Source organism: Gorilla gorilla, chromosome 12 (genome assembly GCF_029281585.2).
Source record: "Gorilla gorilla gorilla isolate KB3781 chromosome 12, NHGRI_mGorGor1-v2.1_pri, whole genome shotgun sequence".
NCBI classification, from domain to species: Eukaryota; Metazoa; Chordata; class Mammalia; order Primates; family Hominidae; genus Gorilla; species Gorilla gorilla.
Window position 1 is genome coordinate 53,367,403 of NC_073236.2, and position 18,031 is coordinate 53,385,433.

Below are 18,031 nucleotides of genomic sequence, written 5' to 3' on the forward strand. Positions count from 1 at the left end.
GATATGACACACAAGAGACAGATGTATATGGTCAATTCATTGCAATTACTGTCTGGGTTTTTTTTTTATTTTATATAACACACTGCATGTACTACATAATACACTGTGTAACCTACTAGCAGGGGTAGATGACCATAACTGAGAGTTAGTTTATTCATCAATCAGAAAAATGTTTCCTTGATCAATGTTCTCCAAACCTTTTGACACACTGTAAAGATTAACTCCAGAGGTACACATATCTCTTTCCACCAAAGTCCACTGATAATGGGCAGCCCTTTTTTCCATATTCCCATTAGTAAACCCATGGCTGTGCCCAGTGGCCACCCTGGGGATGAGCAAGCATGCAACCATGATGGCAATTTTAGGGAAAATCTTGAACCACATCTCAGCCTGGTTACCTAGGCCAAAACCCTATTTTCTAAGGCCCCTTAAAGCTGACCAAGCTTCAGCTCCCTTCCTGGTAAGAAACTGCTGTTTTTAACAACTCATTTCACACAGATTCATTTAACCTAACTAGTATTACAAAATGCATTCTTTTTTACAAAAAGGGAGGTGGGGGGACAAACAGAAAATCTGAATGAATAGCCTAAGGCGTCAGAGTAAGCCAGTTCTGAAACATTCAATTCTTGGCAGCAGCTCCATTCTTGGCACTATTCCACAGTCTTCTGGCTTTGTGTGCACACCCAGTTATGATAAATGTAATACAGAAACTGTCAATAGGAATAACCTGCCAAACCGAATTCTAGCAGGGCAAAGAAAAAACAGCGCTAAACACAGAAGCCCTTCCAATATCAGGGCTTTATGCTTTTCTGCCACTGTGAAATGGATAATGACCAAGAATGGGTCATCCATTTTTCCCACTGGGAAGGATAACTAGTCTGTTAGAGAAGCTGTGCTGGAAAAATGTATTTCTTTTGCCAAGTAACATTAGACAAACCTAGGGTCTCCATAAGAGATCAACATCAATCACCAGAATGGGTTAGTTTTTGTTTTTTTCTCATGCATGTATTGTTTATGCAATTTCAAAAAATTTAATTATATTCTCCAATTCCTACTACAAGATGAAAGTATGTATCAATGGAAAGAGCCGCAAAGGGCTTCAATAAAGTAGAAAAATATTAGGCTGCCTAGGAGAGTTTAGGGCTTAACGAAAGTGCAAGATAGTTGTCCAGATACCTTATCTTTTTCTTACCCACAGATAACTGAGTAAAATTCAATCTAAAGATGGACCCTGACTTTCAATCCCAATTTTTGCACATGCCAAATGATTTTCAGGTGCTCTGTGCATTATCTAGAGCAAGTATCCTACTGGGGTAATCACATCCCCCAACGTGGAATTTCGTACAGCCTACTGTGATCACCCATATCTACAAGATAATTCTCTGAAGTACTAAACTTTGAAAACTCAACATCACTAAAAGTCAAGACCACACATTATAGTTCTCCCAGTTAATTATATATTAATATCGTATTAATGACAACATTCACACTGATGGCTCACAGCCCCACAGCCCCTCTTCCCGAGAACAAATATAAACTTACTAATTTAGATGTTTCTTTTTCAATCCCAAGAAACAAAACTAGGGTTCTACCTTAATTGAAAACCTTAAATACAGGAAAGATGTAAATTCAGAAAACAACACTAAGAATAAAAAATTCCTTTTATTACTCAGTAAAGCAAAATATCCACAACCCCCCTGTATGTTATTTGATCCCTGCAAGTCAGTCTTCCTTTTAAGGCAGGAAAAATATCAAGATGGATATAACACAAGAACTTGTGTCTGAAATTAACTAAGTGAAAGCATCTTCCTCTGTTCCATTACTTAAACATTATAAAATAAGGTTCGGATTATGAATCCTGTTTTCACTCACTTTCCAGATATGGAAGTATGGATGAGACTCAAGTAGAGGAAAAGCCAGTGCTTTGGGCTTCCCAATACAGGCTCGGCAACCTGATAACCACTGACCCCAAACTACTTTTAGCAAATAGGTTTCATAGTTCTATACCCCAAAGAAACAAGTCAGGTATGAAGTCACGAAACAGAAGGCAGTAAAGAAGATTATTCAGCTTTATAAATGATATCTAAAAGATGAATATTATTATAATGTGTGTGTTTGTATGCGTGTGTGCAGTCTATTCTCATCATTTGCAGTAGTTATGTTTTATCAAGTTGCAAAAAACCGTTTTATTAACAAATACTGAACCACTGCTCCTAGGGGAAATACAGTACGTGTAGGTTCCTTCAAGCCTCTGGTCACATTTTCATCAACCAATTGACACATAATCTTGTTTTATGTGTTTCTGTTGAAAGACATCTTATTTAATATATACTGCTTATGCACTAACCTTGAATTCACAGCCAAGAGCACTATAACTCAGATGAACGAAGCTTATCTAACACATGTATTTTGTTCTTAAGACACATCATGGCACTTCAGCACTGCTTTTGGTGGTTTTAAACAGTGAAATCAAAAAAAAAAAAAAAAAAAGCACAAAAATGCAGCACTAAATAGACTGCAAAAAGCACACTTGTTTACAGCATAAGTGAAACAAGGTGGAACATCACCTTATTTAACCTTAGCTAGGAGCTGGAAACCTGCATCATGCAGCTCAAATTATTTGCAGCTCTGCAAGTACTGGTGAATGACCATGAACCACCACAAGTATTGATTTGGGGTTACAAATATATTTTAGCAAATAGGTAAATTCACAAACATAGAATCTACAAATAATGAGGATTGCTTGTATATATGTATGCATGAGTGTCTATGTATGCATGCACATATATGTATATAAACAACGGTCTACTTTTAAATATTATTTTCATATCACCTAAGTGTTTCCATACACACACACCATCAACTATAATACCCTTGTCCTTTCAACCGTAAATGGACAGCACTAACCCAAAAGCTAACATTGAGGAGTGATGTCTAACACCTAAGTGCTGATGGGATGGGTTCTTTCCTGTTAGGTATTTAAATTAGAGCAATCAACATCAATATACAGTTGGCCACTGAACAACACAGGTGTGGACTGTGCAGGCCCCCTTATAAACAGATTTCCTTCCGCTTCTGTCACCCGAGATTGCAAGACCAAAAGTCTACTCAACATGAAGACAAGGACAAAAACCTTTATAATGATCTACTTCCACTTAATGAATACTAAATGTATTCTGCTTATGATTTTAATAACATTTTCTTTTATCTAGCTAATTTTATTGTAAGAATACAGTATATAATACATACACAAAATATATGTTAACCAACTGTTTATCAATAAGGCTTATGGTCAACAGTAAGCTATTAGTAGAGTTTGGAGGGAATCAAAGTTATATGTAGATGTTTTACTGTGCAAGGAGTAGGCATCCATAATACCCACACTATTTAAGGTTCAACTGTACTTTACTTCTCATGTTAAAGGAGTTCGTATTTCTGTTTCTAAGGTTTACTACTGTTTCTATGTTTTACCTGTATAGGCTTCAAAAGGTCTTTAGAAAGAAATACTCTTTGTTGATCTCCCAGAAAGCGAACAGAAGTTATGGATCCCAAACCAGCTTTGTCCAACAGAGGTTTGTACATCTAAAACAAAAGAGAACACTTTAGCATCATAACTGTCAGCATAATTCTGAAAATAGGAACTGGCAATTTTCCACACACAGAGAAAGTGATAAAGCCACTAATTTTTTTTATTTACTGCAAGTTATCTCATAACAACTATTTATGCAGCCATAGATAATACAATTTTTATTCAAACCCAATAATTTAAACCAGATAGACATTTGGGAGTTATTAATATTCAAGACTGGGTCCACAGATTCACGGTGTCCCAAAAATTTATGCAAAAACTGTTTGTATGCACACTTCTCTGGGGAGACAGGCCTGTGTTTTTAACCAGTTCTAAACAGCTGGAAAAAAAAATACAAAGAGCAAAATAAAACTTTAACCACAACCCTCATCTCTCAAGAATCTCCATAGCAGCTCTTTTCACTCATGGGCAAAATCAGATCACAATCTGATCAGCCTTCAACCATTCTCCCGGCCTTTCCAAACTATCCAGGTCCAACCTTCCCTCCTGGAAGCACCAGTTCAAGTCCCATAAAGACTAAAGTGCCCTCTCCAGACAGCGCTCACTCTTCTCTTTGCACCACACTTTACAATGTGGATATAGCACAATCATATACTGACTTATAGTATCTTTAAAGCCAAAAAATACAATAATCCAGAGGGAACCTTAAAGATCATAAGATCAAGACTGGAAACCCTACAGAGAGCAAGGCAACAGCTACTATTCGGCTCTAGCCTATTGCTGCCATAAGGCTCCAGTGTTGCCATTATCTTGTAGATTTTTTAAGAGACAATGGAAATCTAGATTTTCAGATGTATTCTCCACATTTTTTAAAGTAGGCAATTAATTCAAATGTTTTGAAAGTACTGCAAGGGCCAAACCAAACAGATCTATATGTTTGCATATGACTGCTAGTTCCTGCTTTCTGACCTAGACATTCCCACTACTACCTCCATCCCTATTTGTCAAGTGAACACGAGGTCCAACAAAGTCAAGGGACTCGCTCAGAAGTGCAGAGTTCTTAAAAGGGCTGGCAGGAGATCCTGGGAGCTTTTCTGACTTTCTGGCATTACGTTTACATATTCCTTTTTTACCCACAATGGATAAAATGCCCTCTTCTCAGGAGTTCAATAAGCCCAAGTTTTACTCACTATTGCAGGCCACTGTACAATTCGTTCAGAAATTTCAGGTGACTTTCGTTCAGCTAAAACCAAATTATGTTCTACTAAAAATGCTCTCCTTAGAAGGCTGTAGACTTCTATCCATCTTCTTTTCCTCCAAGATTCCCCATCAAATTCCACACACACCTAGACAGACAAAATCGGGGGGTGGGGGAAGCAGATTCAATTTATTAAAATAAGCATTACAAATGCCCCAGCTGAACTATACCTTCATTATTCTATTTGAATCCTCTATCTGGATGTGCTTTCCCCCTTTCAGCTCCCTCATTTCCTGTCACAGCCCACAATACATAATCACACATGAACCAGGCTTTGGCTCCCAACTCACACTTCAGGATGCAGAAGTCAAGGCTTTTTGGGCGAGTCTCTGTCCCTAAAGTAAACCCCTGGGAAGCCCAGAAACCAAACAACCCCTACTTATCAGGTGTTTACATACATTAATTAGACATCTGAGCTTTTGGAATTGGAAGACAAAAATTTGAAACTCAAAAGATGTACTTAATAAAACTGCACTGTAATTGTCTATTGACAATATAAGTGGGCTTAAGACGACCCCCCATCACCACAATCCACCACCTGCTTTTGAATTCCTCTGGAATGAGTAAATTTAGCACAAGCCCTAATATATAGCACATCTTCAATATCCCTTTCAGTTGAATAAGCTAGGGAATTTACCACAGAATTTGGAGTCTAAAACTACTTGTTTGATAACATAGAAACGAGTGATTAACAAAATGACCACAGAGTTTTTCAGAACTATCTCTAGCTTCTTATATGAAAGTTAAACTACCTTGAAATATTGTTTTCCAAGTAATTGTAATGTTTTCTGCTTCTGACCTGCATAATACTTTTAACCCTAAGGCTACAACTCTTAAAACCTGTATACATATTTAAAGACATTAAAAAAATTCAGTCTAAAAGTGGGCTTCTGGGAGTGATCTATGAGTAGGAATTGTTTACAAAACCATAAAACTCAAAGTCGTATAAAAGCATTGAAACACTCCAGCTTCCTTAACCTATTATAAATATGCTACCCCTTAACTTACTCTAGGTCCTCTTCAATGCTTTTTGTATTCTACGGATGACAATAAACTCCCTCGATATTCAGTGTAAAAATCACTGTTTTTATTTGATTTAAAATTCCTCCTCTTACTAAAGAGGTCTCTCATTTTGGTTTCCAGGAATTAGTTAATACATCTATCATCTATCAAATCTGTTCATCATTTTACAGACATCACTCATACATCCCTTTTCAACCTTCAGTTTATTAACTAGTTAACTTCATCTATCAGAGCACAATTCATATATCCTTTCCTCAAACAAACCTTCCCTTACCAAAGTGCCTCTCTCTCCCAAGAGAGGTCCCCATACTAACTGTACTCAAAGTTTTGTACTTTTCCATCTTAGCTCTTATCCACACTTTGCATTATTTATTTGTGGTTAACTGATTGACAATTAAATTCTAATAGGTCAAAGTCTGTCTCTGCTTTTGCTTACGACTGTATATCACTAGTATATGGAACCTAATTGGTACTCAAATACTTGTTAGCATAGATTAATGAATAAATTTCCCTCTGCATTGGGTTCCTATCTTGTTTCTCTCACCTGCTTAGAAGGCACTAAATTCCCACATTAGCCCCAATCCCAAACCTTCTCCAGTCTACAGGATAAAAATAAATGAAATCTAAGATCTATCCTACCCTTCTCAGCTAACAAAACACACATCCCTAACCTCCCAGGCAACTTTACCTAGGAAACTACATATCTTCTTGGTATTTTAGGCTTTTAACTTTGCAGTTATTACTGAATACTTTCCAAATCAGAATAAACGTGAACACCCACGTGGCAAGGCCCACATACGTTTCTCCCTGGTTATATGTTTTCTATCACTGTAATCAACCAAATGGTCTTTCATAAAGGTGGGCAGAGACTGCCCATCTTCTTTTCTGTTTCCTAGCCACAGAATCCATATGCTCTGACATCTCCCCTAAATTGGCTAGTCTTTCTGCTCCATATTCACATCAACCTCAAACCCAACCAAGCTTTAGGTAGACAGTTTTCTTATTTATCAGCAATGTGGTATAAGAGGAATGAGCACACACAAATTCTAGATCCAGATTCAGAGACCTTGAATTCCCAGCTACACTGAATCTCTCTTAGAATGATTTTACATATATAAAATAAAATACTTATGATTACAAAGGAAACCAACTAACCTGCACCCCAGGTTAAGAACCCTCACTTAGAAAATCTAAGTTCTCTCAATGTTTTTCAAAATGAAAAAAGTGACAGCTCTCATTGCATAGTTAGGCATATTTTAAAAGACAGTGTATGTAAAGTGTCTGGCAAGACAACTAGGTAGTTTTAATACCTCCATGGTTAATTCAAATCTTATCAAGGTATCACTTATTAAGTTAGGAGCAGGGGAAAGAGGATCTTCAACACGATTATCTAATATCTATTCAGCAAAAAAAAAAAAAAAAGTGCAGAATTAAGAAGGATTAAGATCTTAAGTGGTTTCCCAAAACTTAAGCAACATCACAGTTCTTACCAGATCACTATCTAAAGCTTAAGATAACCCTAAACCAAAAGACAGACAGGGCCCCTTTCCATATCCCAATTTTTGAGTGATTTGAAAAAAAAAAAAAAAAAAGTTTACCTCCTTAAAAACAATTTAAGTTTATGACTTTCAAATATTACGCTGTATTAGCCAAAAATCACATTATTTTGGTTTGGAAAAAGATGACTTTAAAAAATATATAAGAAAACCAACAAGTTGTGAGCTTTCTTCAATATTGTTCAAAAGTTTCCTATCAAAACCATATATGTCAGTCAGGCATGGTGACTCACACCTGTAATCCCGGCACTTTGGGAGGCCAAGACAGGAGGATCACTTGAGTCCAGGAGTTCTAAACCAGCCAAGGCAAGGTGGGGAAACCTCGTCTCTACAAAAAATACAAAAATTAACCAGGAGTGGTGGTGCCCACCTGTGGTCCTAGATATTCAGGAGGCTGAGGTGGGAGGATTGCTTGAGCCAAGGAAGTTGAGGCTGCAGTGAGCTATGATTGTGCCACTGCACTTCAGCCTGGGTGACAGAGTGAGACCCCATTTCCAGAAAAAACAAAGCATCTTTCATTTGTGCCTTGAGGTTTGAGGTTTTACACTTAATGACATCCCCCAAAAAAAGCCTCTTCTGTGGACATTTCTACAAAAAAACACTTATTTTATTTTTTGAGACAGAGTCTCAATCTGTTGCCCAAGCTGGAGTGTAGTGGCGCGATCTCAGCTCACTGCATCCTCTGCCTCCCAGATGCAGGTGATTCTCGTGCCTCAGACTCCCAAGTAGCTGGGATTACAGGTGTGTGCCACACCTGGCTAATTTTTGCATTTTTAGTAGAGACTGGGTTTCACCGTGTTGGCCAGGCTGGTCTTGAACTCCTGACCTCCTGACTAGCTGATCCACCCGTCTTGGCCTACCAAATTATTGGGATTACAGACATGAGCCACTGCGCCTGGCCTAAAAAGACATTTAAATTCAGTAAGAACTAAAGTGACTTGACCAAGCTCATGCAAGCTGACAGATGCAACTAGTTTCTATTCTAAATTGTGTTATTTCACCCATGCTCCTTTGGCACACAATGAGATGTGACTTACGCTGTGTGGCTTCAAAGGCCAAAAAGTCAACTATGATTCACTACCTATAATTGTGAAATCTGCTCTTCTTTTAACGGGTATTTTGCAAATGTGTACCTTATTAGTACCTATGAAACACCTTGACCAAATGCTCGATATTTCAGATTTTTCAAGCCAATGTTTCCCCAACAGAAAATCTTTCTGATATATGAATTAATATTGTATCTAATAAACTAATATCAAAATCTCCCACTCTTACCATACTCTCATCTCACCTGACTATATGATTATAAAGGCCATCAGAAACACCAATGAAAATGTTTCCAAGTTTAAAAGTAGAAGCACAGAATGATATGGTTTTTAGACAAATTTTTAATTACATGCCTATTTTATGCCTTGCACTACAATGCAGGATACCACTTAATTCACTACTCCACAAAGAAATTAATTCCTTGTGCTTCCACTTATGTCTTCTTATGCCTAAATGTTTGCCTAAGATCCCAAGGTCCAGCATTCAATTAAAAGGGGTAAACAGTTTTTATACCGTGCTAGAAGTTTTTTCATTTTACATGGCTTGACTGGCAGCAGATTGCACTAACATTAAAGTTTCAATGGTGTGCAAAAATGAAAGGCTAGGCATTAGTCAAGGCACCAAATTGCTGACAATAGCAGGAAATGGTACATACAGATGGCAAGGACTAATTGCCTGCTAAGGACACCTGTAAGGACTAAGAAGGGGCATTAGATGCAAGAAAAAGTAGGCTTCAAAGAAAAAAGGACAAGTTAAGGAAGCAGGGCATTCCCACCACGCATAATTATGTGAACAAAATCTGCTAGGAAGCAACTCATTTCATACTCAAGTAGAAAGAGCAGGATAAAAATAAGATTAAAGCAGTCTTTATAGCCACATCTAATTAAGATCTGTTGTTATTCCAGATGAAGAGAATGCTACTGCCTCATCAGTAGATTCTTTCTAAACTGTTTCTCCATAGGAGAGGTAATAATCTTATGATTCCTTCACTTATCCATTCAAATAGCTGAGCACACACTACATGCCAAGCAGTGTTCTCGGTGCTAGGGATATACAGGCTAGCAAAATAAAATGCTCTAACCTCGCTCCACCTGAATATTAAAGCCTAGTGTCTAAGGTCTGGAGACAAACTCAAGTTATTTAACTTCTTTAAGCCTCAGTTTTTGACACTAAAAATGGAGTTTACCATCTAGGATATTTGTGAGGATTAAATGAAGTAATCGCCACATAATATCCATTTAATGATTATTTTTTCTTTGCTAAATCTTGATGTAACCATTTAATCATAGTTATCTACTGTTATTATGTCTTCACCTTAACTTCTCTGTAACCAACTACTAGACATATTATCTTTTTGTCATCTAAGTAAGTGATTTTGTTATAAAGTCTCTCTAGGTGAAACAAAGTTAACAAGCCTTGGCCTCATTAATATCATCCATAACTATCTAAACAAGCCAGTCTAGACAGACTTGTATTTGTCCTAATAATAGAAGAATGGTTACATATTACTTGAATGTTATTTATTCACATTCATCTCAGCCCCTCGCCCCACCCCCATCTCACCCCCCAAAAACTTAATGCCCCTAAACCCTAGTGTAAGCATGGTCTTAGTTACTTGGTTCCTGCCTCCATCTCACCAAGCACCAATTGGTTTTGGTGTTTTGAGCCCAGGAGTTCCAGACCAGCCTGGGCAACAAGACCCCCCAACTCTAAAATCAAGGTAAAATAAAATCCTGGGTTTTTTTAATGCAACATGGCCCCCAAACTTAACATCTGCTACTCAACTAAGGAATGCAGTGATAAATCATGACTAGAAGAGAGACACAAGATTGGCATCTTACATGAGGGTTGAGTTGTGATGTGTACAAGTAAGGCAAAAATCCAACCTAGCCAAAATTGTTTTTGACATGAATTCCCAGTTGTCTTCAGGTTAGGCACCAAAGTGCAGTGGAGAAGACACTGGGCCCAATCTGGATTCGCAGCCTCCCTCAGCAGCTAATTATGCAAATCTGGACAAGATTCCTTTTCCTAAATCTATTTCCTCATTCTGAAAATGAAGCTATCACCACCTCCTCAGAGGTTGGGGGCGGAGGGAGGAGATTTAAAAAATATATACATGTGAAGTTCCTCCTAGATTGCCTGCCTAACCCAACAGGTCCTCAATCACTGCCACAGAAGGGAAGGGAACGCCTAGTCTCTCAACATCTGCCAAAGAACTAAAGACTGGAAAGTTTAAATAAAATCTTGTTTCCATTCAAATCACATAAAAACAAATGCACTAGAGAAAATTTTATTTGGCAGGCGAAATAAACCACAACAAGCACGACTGAAATCTAGTACACAAAGCCCAGCTTACAGGAAGGTTATAAGCCCAAAGCAAAAAGGTTGGCCATTCTTGCACCACAATATATTGTCTCTATAAACATCAAAACCTGATTTGGCAGGAGAAGGAGCCGAATGCAGGAAAAAACCAAACCTCACAGCCTATGACAGGAGCTCTGCTGTGGCACAGCTCTTGATCACTGGCCTGATGGTTAAGAGGGCAGCTTCTGGAGTAAAACTTCCTGGGTTTGACAGAATACAGGCTATGTCAATTCCTACGTATGTGTCCTTGGCAAGATGCTTAACGTCCCTCAGGCACAGTAGTTTCATCCATAAAATGGGGGCAATATTAGTACCTACCCCCAAGAACTGCTGTAAGGATTAAACGAGATCATAGTTGTGAAGTGCTTGGCACACGGTTAAATGCTCTTCGGTCACTCCTCCTTTTCAACATGAGACAAGGCACAACACTGAAGCTTTAAAACATGCCTAACAGCATACCCCTTTCCTACAACTCTTTGCAGATAAATACCAGTTTGGGCATACACTGTCACCCTGAAAGTGTTCAAATGAACAGTGTTTCAGAAATCAACATATAATCAACTGCCAATGCTAAAACTTGCTGCCTTTATTTGAACAGTTTAAGAAAAAGCAAAGATGATGGCCAAGTGAAGATTCTGAAACACATCCACTAGGCAGGGTGGAAATATCTTCTGACAAGCTTCCTTCAAGTTATCACCACTTTGGAGTCTTTGTTAGGAACCTTTTTTCAGTTATTTTCGCACAAAGGAGTCTTTGTTGGTACAATGGCTTCCTCACTGCTTGTTCCCAGACAATCCTTTCACACCAATACTTCTATTAGGGAGCACAATCAGAATTCATCTGTCTTTGAAAAGATCTAACAGAAAAAGGCTGAGTGTCATAATGATTTAAAAAAAAAATCACTGGCCGCACTTGTTCCCAATTCTCTCCCTCCCCTCATGCGTCCAAGTGCAGTATTTCTAAGCCAGTCCTCCAATATACCATATATGGGACAGCTCCACCCCATCCCTCCATATATGGTCATATCCCACACCCACCCACAGGCTCATCACAGACAACCAGGAACCCACTCCTGCCCTGACCCACCATATACGGACAAACACCCACCCTAATACGCCAAACAGAACTTAAGCTCCTCCCTCTACACTCACTTCATTTTTAACAACTCTGAAAGTTTTTTTAAAAGTTGAGTGAATAAATTAACATGAACAAACAAACAAAACCAGCTGAAAGTACTTCCAAGCACTAACCCTCAATTCTTAATGACTCCAAACGTCACTTACAGGCCCTACCTAACGCTAACAAAAATACTCCTCCTCCTCTGCAGTAAAGATGAGACAGTCCTAGTGGGACACAGCACCGGCATTAATGAAGCGTGTCTGAACAACCCTAAGCCCATTATTAAAGCCAGGCAGCCAGGAGCTGTGGGCCAAACACAACTCGGCTCTAAACAACCATTCCAAAGACTTTCAAGATCTAGCTTCCTGCACCTTCAGATCATATGCCAACTTTCTGGTCTCCGTTTTCAGAAAACGGAAGGAGGGAACCGATGGTCGCGTTACCACGGTAACTGCGAAACGTCCGGTGGCAGAGGCCCGGAGCCGCCTGTACCTTCAGATCCTTCTTGGTAACGTCGGTGTGGGAGACAGCTCGAATGGTCCCGGAGAGCCAGGGCCACTCGGCGACGCGCTCCACGTCCCAGCTGTCGTGGCTGCCATCGCTGCCGTCGGCTGCGGACAGACTGAGAAACCTCTTCCCCACCAATACCGGCCAACTTTCTCCGAGCGTGAGCACCATGGTTTCCACGCCTGCAGGAAGAGCTCCTCCCTGCAAAAACACAAAAACAAAATGCGACGGGGGCGGCCGGTGGGAGGGGGCCGGGCGGAGACAGCAGAGAGGGCGGGCGGAGGGCGCCGAACCCGCGCGAGGACGCGGCCCCGGGCGGACCCGCACCGAGCCCCCCTCCTGCGCCCTCCCGCCCCCCGCCGCCCTCCCCCGCCACACACCCGGGTCCCAGCGACGCGTGACCCTCGCTCTCCCAAGTTTGGCTTTTCTAACAGCTCAAACGCAACCACAGAGGGAGTGAGGGAAGAATTATCTGCGGCTCGAGTGGATTTGAAAGTGCTCAGCCCCCAGCCCCGAAAAGAAAAGGCCCCTGGTGCAGAGAGCCGGTCCCGGGCGGCTGGGTCCCCGCCCCGGGCGGCCCCGCGGGGGAGGGTGGGCGAGCCCGCGATTCCGCACTTGCCCCGCCGCCCCGCCCCGGCGCCCAGCTCCCCGGCCCCGAACCCCGGGCGCCCGTCTCCCGGGCCTGCGCCGCTGCCAACGGGCGGCGGGGCCGCGCGCTCGGCGCTTTCACCTTTCTTTCCCCTCTCCCCGCAGCCGAGGCCGCGGCGCTCTTACCCCGCCTCCCGCCTCCCTGAGTCACCGGCGGCAGCAGCCGTTTCCAGCCGCCTAGCCGACTCCAGCGCTGACTTGGTTCAAGAGCTCTCACAAGACACGCACAGCCTCCCGGACCCGCCCCTCTCGGAGCCGCTTCCGCCGCTCATTGGCTGAGACACAAGAGCTGGGCGAGGCTCCGGGGGAAACAGACCATCACCATTGGCCCCCCGGGCGAGGGCGGGGCCAGAGAAAAAAACAATTCCTTGGCTGCCTCCTCCCTTTCCCCTCCCCCTTCCGACTCCCGGGCGACCCCCATTAGGTTAAAGTACACAGAGAATAAGCGAGTGATCCCTCCGCCACAGGCCTATTCTTTCCATTTGTTGCCTCACAGTATGCAAAAAAAAGTCCCGCGAAATCGGTTATCAAGTTTGGGGCCCGGAGGAAAATTGATCTGGCGCATAGATAAGAATGAATGGCGAGACCCTGAGCTATACGTGCCTATTGGATTGTTCTTCAAGTGCGTAGGCTGTCGACCAAAGATGAGCCTTCCACTTGGCGGAAGAATCTCACAGGAAAGGGTGAGGGCGGTGCAGGGTTAGCGGGGGAGGGAAGGGAAGAGAACGTGCGGTTTCAGGCGTACTCAGCTAGAGGGAGGAGCGATAGTGCTCTGGAGGCTCGTGCGCAGGCGCCTCGCCGAGCTTAGGCTGCTGGGCTTAATGGCTGCGGGAGGCGCAGGCGCACGTGGTGCTGATCGTGGAACGTCTAAAGTCCGCCATTTTGAAGGATAAAGAAGAAAGGCGTAGAGTTATTGGATAATGACATTCATTAAATTTAGAGCAAAAGAGACCTTTAAATACAATGTATAATGAGATTTTTTTTTCTCCAAAGGGGGATTGAGAAGGTATTCAGAGACTTACAAAGAAATTTAAAGTAGTTGAAAGCCATAATGAATGATGCAAGAGATGAAAGAGAAGGTGACTTTGAAGGACAAAGGAGTTTAGAGGTGATTGTGTGCTCTGGACCTGAAGTATTTTGATTGAATGAAAAAGAAATGGAATGAAGAAATTGAAGATATGTTCATAAAGGCTAGTGTTTGACATTACATCACATTTAATCCTTAAGAACTCATGCCTCCCATTTTACAAGTGTGGAAACGGATAATCAGAGAATGTTTGGAAACATATAAGGGATTATAGATGCACATCAACTCTGGATGTTGATTTTCAATATACATATTCTGAATGTGATTTTAAGTTTTTAAAGTTAGTAACAGAAGAATTAAATTGGATTTATAATCTGCAGACCATTTAAAGGAAGGGGACTGCTAAATGAGAAGAAAAAACCTATCCAGCTGAACAGAAGGCAGAAATGGGAACGAGATAAGCAAAAGAAACCAGAACATATGGTAAAAATGTTTTTAATGTGAAAAGTCCAAACATCAGTATTTACAATAAATGTAAATGGGTTAATTTCACTCACAAGTTTTAAAAGACAGTTGGGAATAAAAGGACAATCCAGCTATAAATTGACCATAAGCAAACGCTTACAACACAGGAAGCTTGAAAATACTGGGCTAAAATATTTGATCAAATGGTAGCCAAATGAAAGCAATATAGCAATATTAATACAATTAAAAGTATCAAAAGAGAAAGGATTTTATATTAAAGGATAAAGTCCATGAAGACAGTATGGTCTCCTGAACTGTTATGAATCTAAAAACATGGCCTATCCTAAGGTGACGCTATGAACGATGAGAAATTTTACAAATTTGACAATTTGTTTTCAGAGTAGAAGACATAAATATCTCAGAAATATGCAACTCAAATTTAAAATATAAGGGAAGATATGGAGAACTTAGATTATGTAATTAAATATTAATTTGAAAAACAACTCAAGGGAAAAATTCTATTGAACCTGAAGGAACATATACTTTCTATGTTGAATACATTATTTCAGAGCTTAGAAAAGATGGAAAGATATCCAATGCATTTTATAAAAGTTATAAAACCGTTTCACAAATTCTGAACTGGGAGAGTATAAGAAAGAAAAACTGTGGTTCAGTTATACTTAGGAACATAGATGGGAAATTCTTTTATAAAATACCAGCAAATTAAATCCAGCAGCATATCTTTTAGGTAATTGATATGATTAATTAGTGTTATATGAATGCAAAGATACTTCAAGATTAGAAAATTACTAAAATTCACCATGACAGGTTAAAAGAGAAAAATCATATATTCACCTTAGTCAGGGCTAAATAGAGCATGCAGTCACATTGAACACTTGTGATCTTAAGAGTATTTTTAAATTACATAGAAAACTAAGAAGATTATAAGTGTACACTTATATTCAATACCACCCATAATTTTTAAAAAATGATTTTAAACGTTCTAAAAACCTAGGAATATAAGTTATGTACCACAGAAAAACACCCACACACATATGAACGAAAAAACATCTGCAAATAACCTAAGTGTACTCCAGTTGGAGAAGGAATAAATAAAATTATTAACAATAAATGGAATGTAATGCATATATTGGAAAGATGTAGAGGATTTGTAAAGGAGTCAAAGCAGCTAGATGTTCCAATAAAAATAGTTACCAAAATACATTATGAATGAAAAAGAAATTTGCATTTGGTACTATTTCAAAATACACATACAAAGACAACAGTATATATGTTCTGTTAAATATGGTTATTAAAACTTACAGTAATGGTTACTGGTATTAGGGGGTGCACACTAGAATTAGGGGTGTTAGTCAAAGACAAGACACATTTGTAATTCTAATTTTTTATAAATACACTTTTTTTGTATTTACGTTTTTATCACCTTATTTTTAATTGACAGGTAAAACTATATGGTGTACAATATGATGTTTTGGTATAGATATACATTGTGGAATGGCTATATCAAATTATTTTACATATGCATTCCCTCACATACTCATCTTTTTTTGTGTGGTGAGAACACTTAAAATCCACTCTTAGCAATTTTCAAATATACAATATATTGTCATTAACTATAGTCACCATGATGTACATTAGATCATTTGAACTTATTCCTCCTGTCTAACTGAAATTTTGTGTCCTTTGACCAACATCTCCCCAATCTCCTCACTCCCTGTAATTCTCTCATTTTATAAGGTAAATGTACTCACATGTTACTTTTAAAATTTAATTTTTAACTCTCATTAATGGAATCTGCTACATTAACAAATTAAAGGAGAAAATACATATGATTATCTCAATAGATACACCAAAAATTTTATATACTTCATTTTTATTCATTATAAAAACTCTTAGCAAACTATAAAGAGAAGAAAATTTTATAACTCTATAAAGGATATCTACCAGAAATATACTTAAGCATTGTACTTAATTGTGAAATTTTAGAAAAATTCCCATTAAAGTCAGGAGCAAGATAAGGATGCCCAATGCTGTCATTACTATTCAAGTTACAATAGAGGTTAATTGCTAATGTAATAAGACAAGAAAAATAATACAATGTAAACATTGGAGTGGAAGAAAAAGCCCAAAACATTTGTAGATAAATCAAAAGCATCAGTGACAAATTATTAGAATTAAAACAAGAATCAAAAAGATAATGCAATAAAAGATCAACAAATGAAAATCAAAAGAATTCCTATTCCTTAGCAAGCATCAATTAGAACATACGGTAGAAAAATAGAAAACATTAATGATAATAAAACACGTAATCCCTAAAAATTAATACATGAAATGAACACAACCTATATGAAGAAAATTAGACTTTGCTGACATGTATAAAGAAGATGAAAAATTCTGTCTCCTGATATGATCTGATAAATATGTCATTTCTCTTCTAACGAAACAACAAATAAAAACATCAAGACATAAATATATAAGTAATGAAGAGAACAAAGAAACAGACCCAGTGTATATTAAAAATTAGTTTGTGATCAACATATTTCTAGTGGGTGTAAAGAATAAACTATGCAATACATGCTTTGAGGTCTATTGATTATCCATTAAAAATGTATATATAAGCCGGACGCAGTGACTTACGCCTGTAATCCCAGCATTTTGGGAAGCTGAGGTGGCAGATCACTTCAGGTCAGGAGTTTGAGACCAGCCTGGCCAACATGGTGAGACCTCATCGCTACTGTAAAAATTAGCTGGCTGTTGTGGTGCACATCCACAATCCCAGCTACTTGGGAGGCTGAGACAGAAGAATCACTTGAACCTTAAACCCAGGAAGCAGAGGTTGCAGTGAGCTGAGATCACGCCACTGCACTCCAGCCTGGATGACGGAGCAAGACTCTGTCTCAAAAAAAAAGTATATAATGTATATGTAACCAAGATTCCTACACCAACATTCACGAAAATAAGTTCCAGGTAGATCAAAATGCTACATATTTTAAAATCCAATAAAATATTTTAAAATTCCCTCCTCTCTTCTACTTTTTTCTCTTTCCTTTCCTCTTTCTAAACATTTCAGTCTTGAGGCCATTAGGAGGGGCAGAGCAAGATAGGTGTTAATAAGGAGAGGCTGTCAGCCATGGGATGTTAGAGCTCTAAAGAGTAAGGAGTAATAGCTGGGCATAGACAGTCAGAGCTCAAGTCCGGTGAGAAGGGTAGACACACAAAAGGTTAACCCAGCCTGGGTTATCTAGAGTCCAAGTGAGGTGAGGAGGGCATCCATGAATGGGGGCAGCCTAGTGTGGTATGTTGGAGCCCAGAGTGAAGAGACTGTTTACATGAGGAGAAAGCCTGGCATGAGTAACAGAGCCTGAGGAGGGGGAGGAGAGTGTGTAGGAGAGTGATTTGACATGGATGTCAGACCCCAAGGAGGGTGAGGAGGGCATTCATGTAGGGACCAGCAGTGGGCACTGAAA

General features: G+C 39.5%; 1 protein-coding gene across 3 annotated transcripts in view; it reads right to left on the reverse strand.

The window, feature by feature from the left end:
* Nucleotides 1–17,132, reverse strand: part of KDM3A (lysine demethylase 3A) — a 55,085-nt gene extending 37,953 nt beyond the window's left edge. Inside the window, exons 1-4 of one of the 3 annotated variants that reach the window (XM_063695730.1) lie at nt 13,655–17,132; nt 12,389–12,604; nt 4,720–4,875; nt 3,472–3,582 (exon numbers count right to left, since the gene is read on the reverse strand). In XM_063695730.1, the coding sequence (XP_063551800.1) occupies nt 3,472–3,582; nt 4,720–4,875; nt 12,389–12,574 (453 nt within the window). In that variant the 5' untranslated portion in view covers nt 12,575–12,604; nt 13,655–17,132. Of the gene's footprint in view, nt 1–3,471; nt 3,583–4,719; nt 4,876–12,388; nt 12,605–12,783; nt 13,025–13,177; nt 13,483–13,654 lie in introns of those variants that run through there. The other 2 variants (XM_004029564.5, XM_031007712.3) reach the window with 2 other exon arrangements.
* Nucleotides 17,133–18,031: the final 899 nt, after the last annotated feature.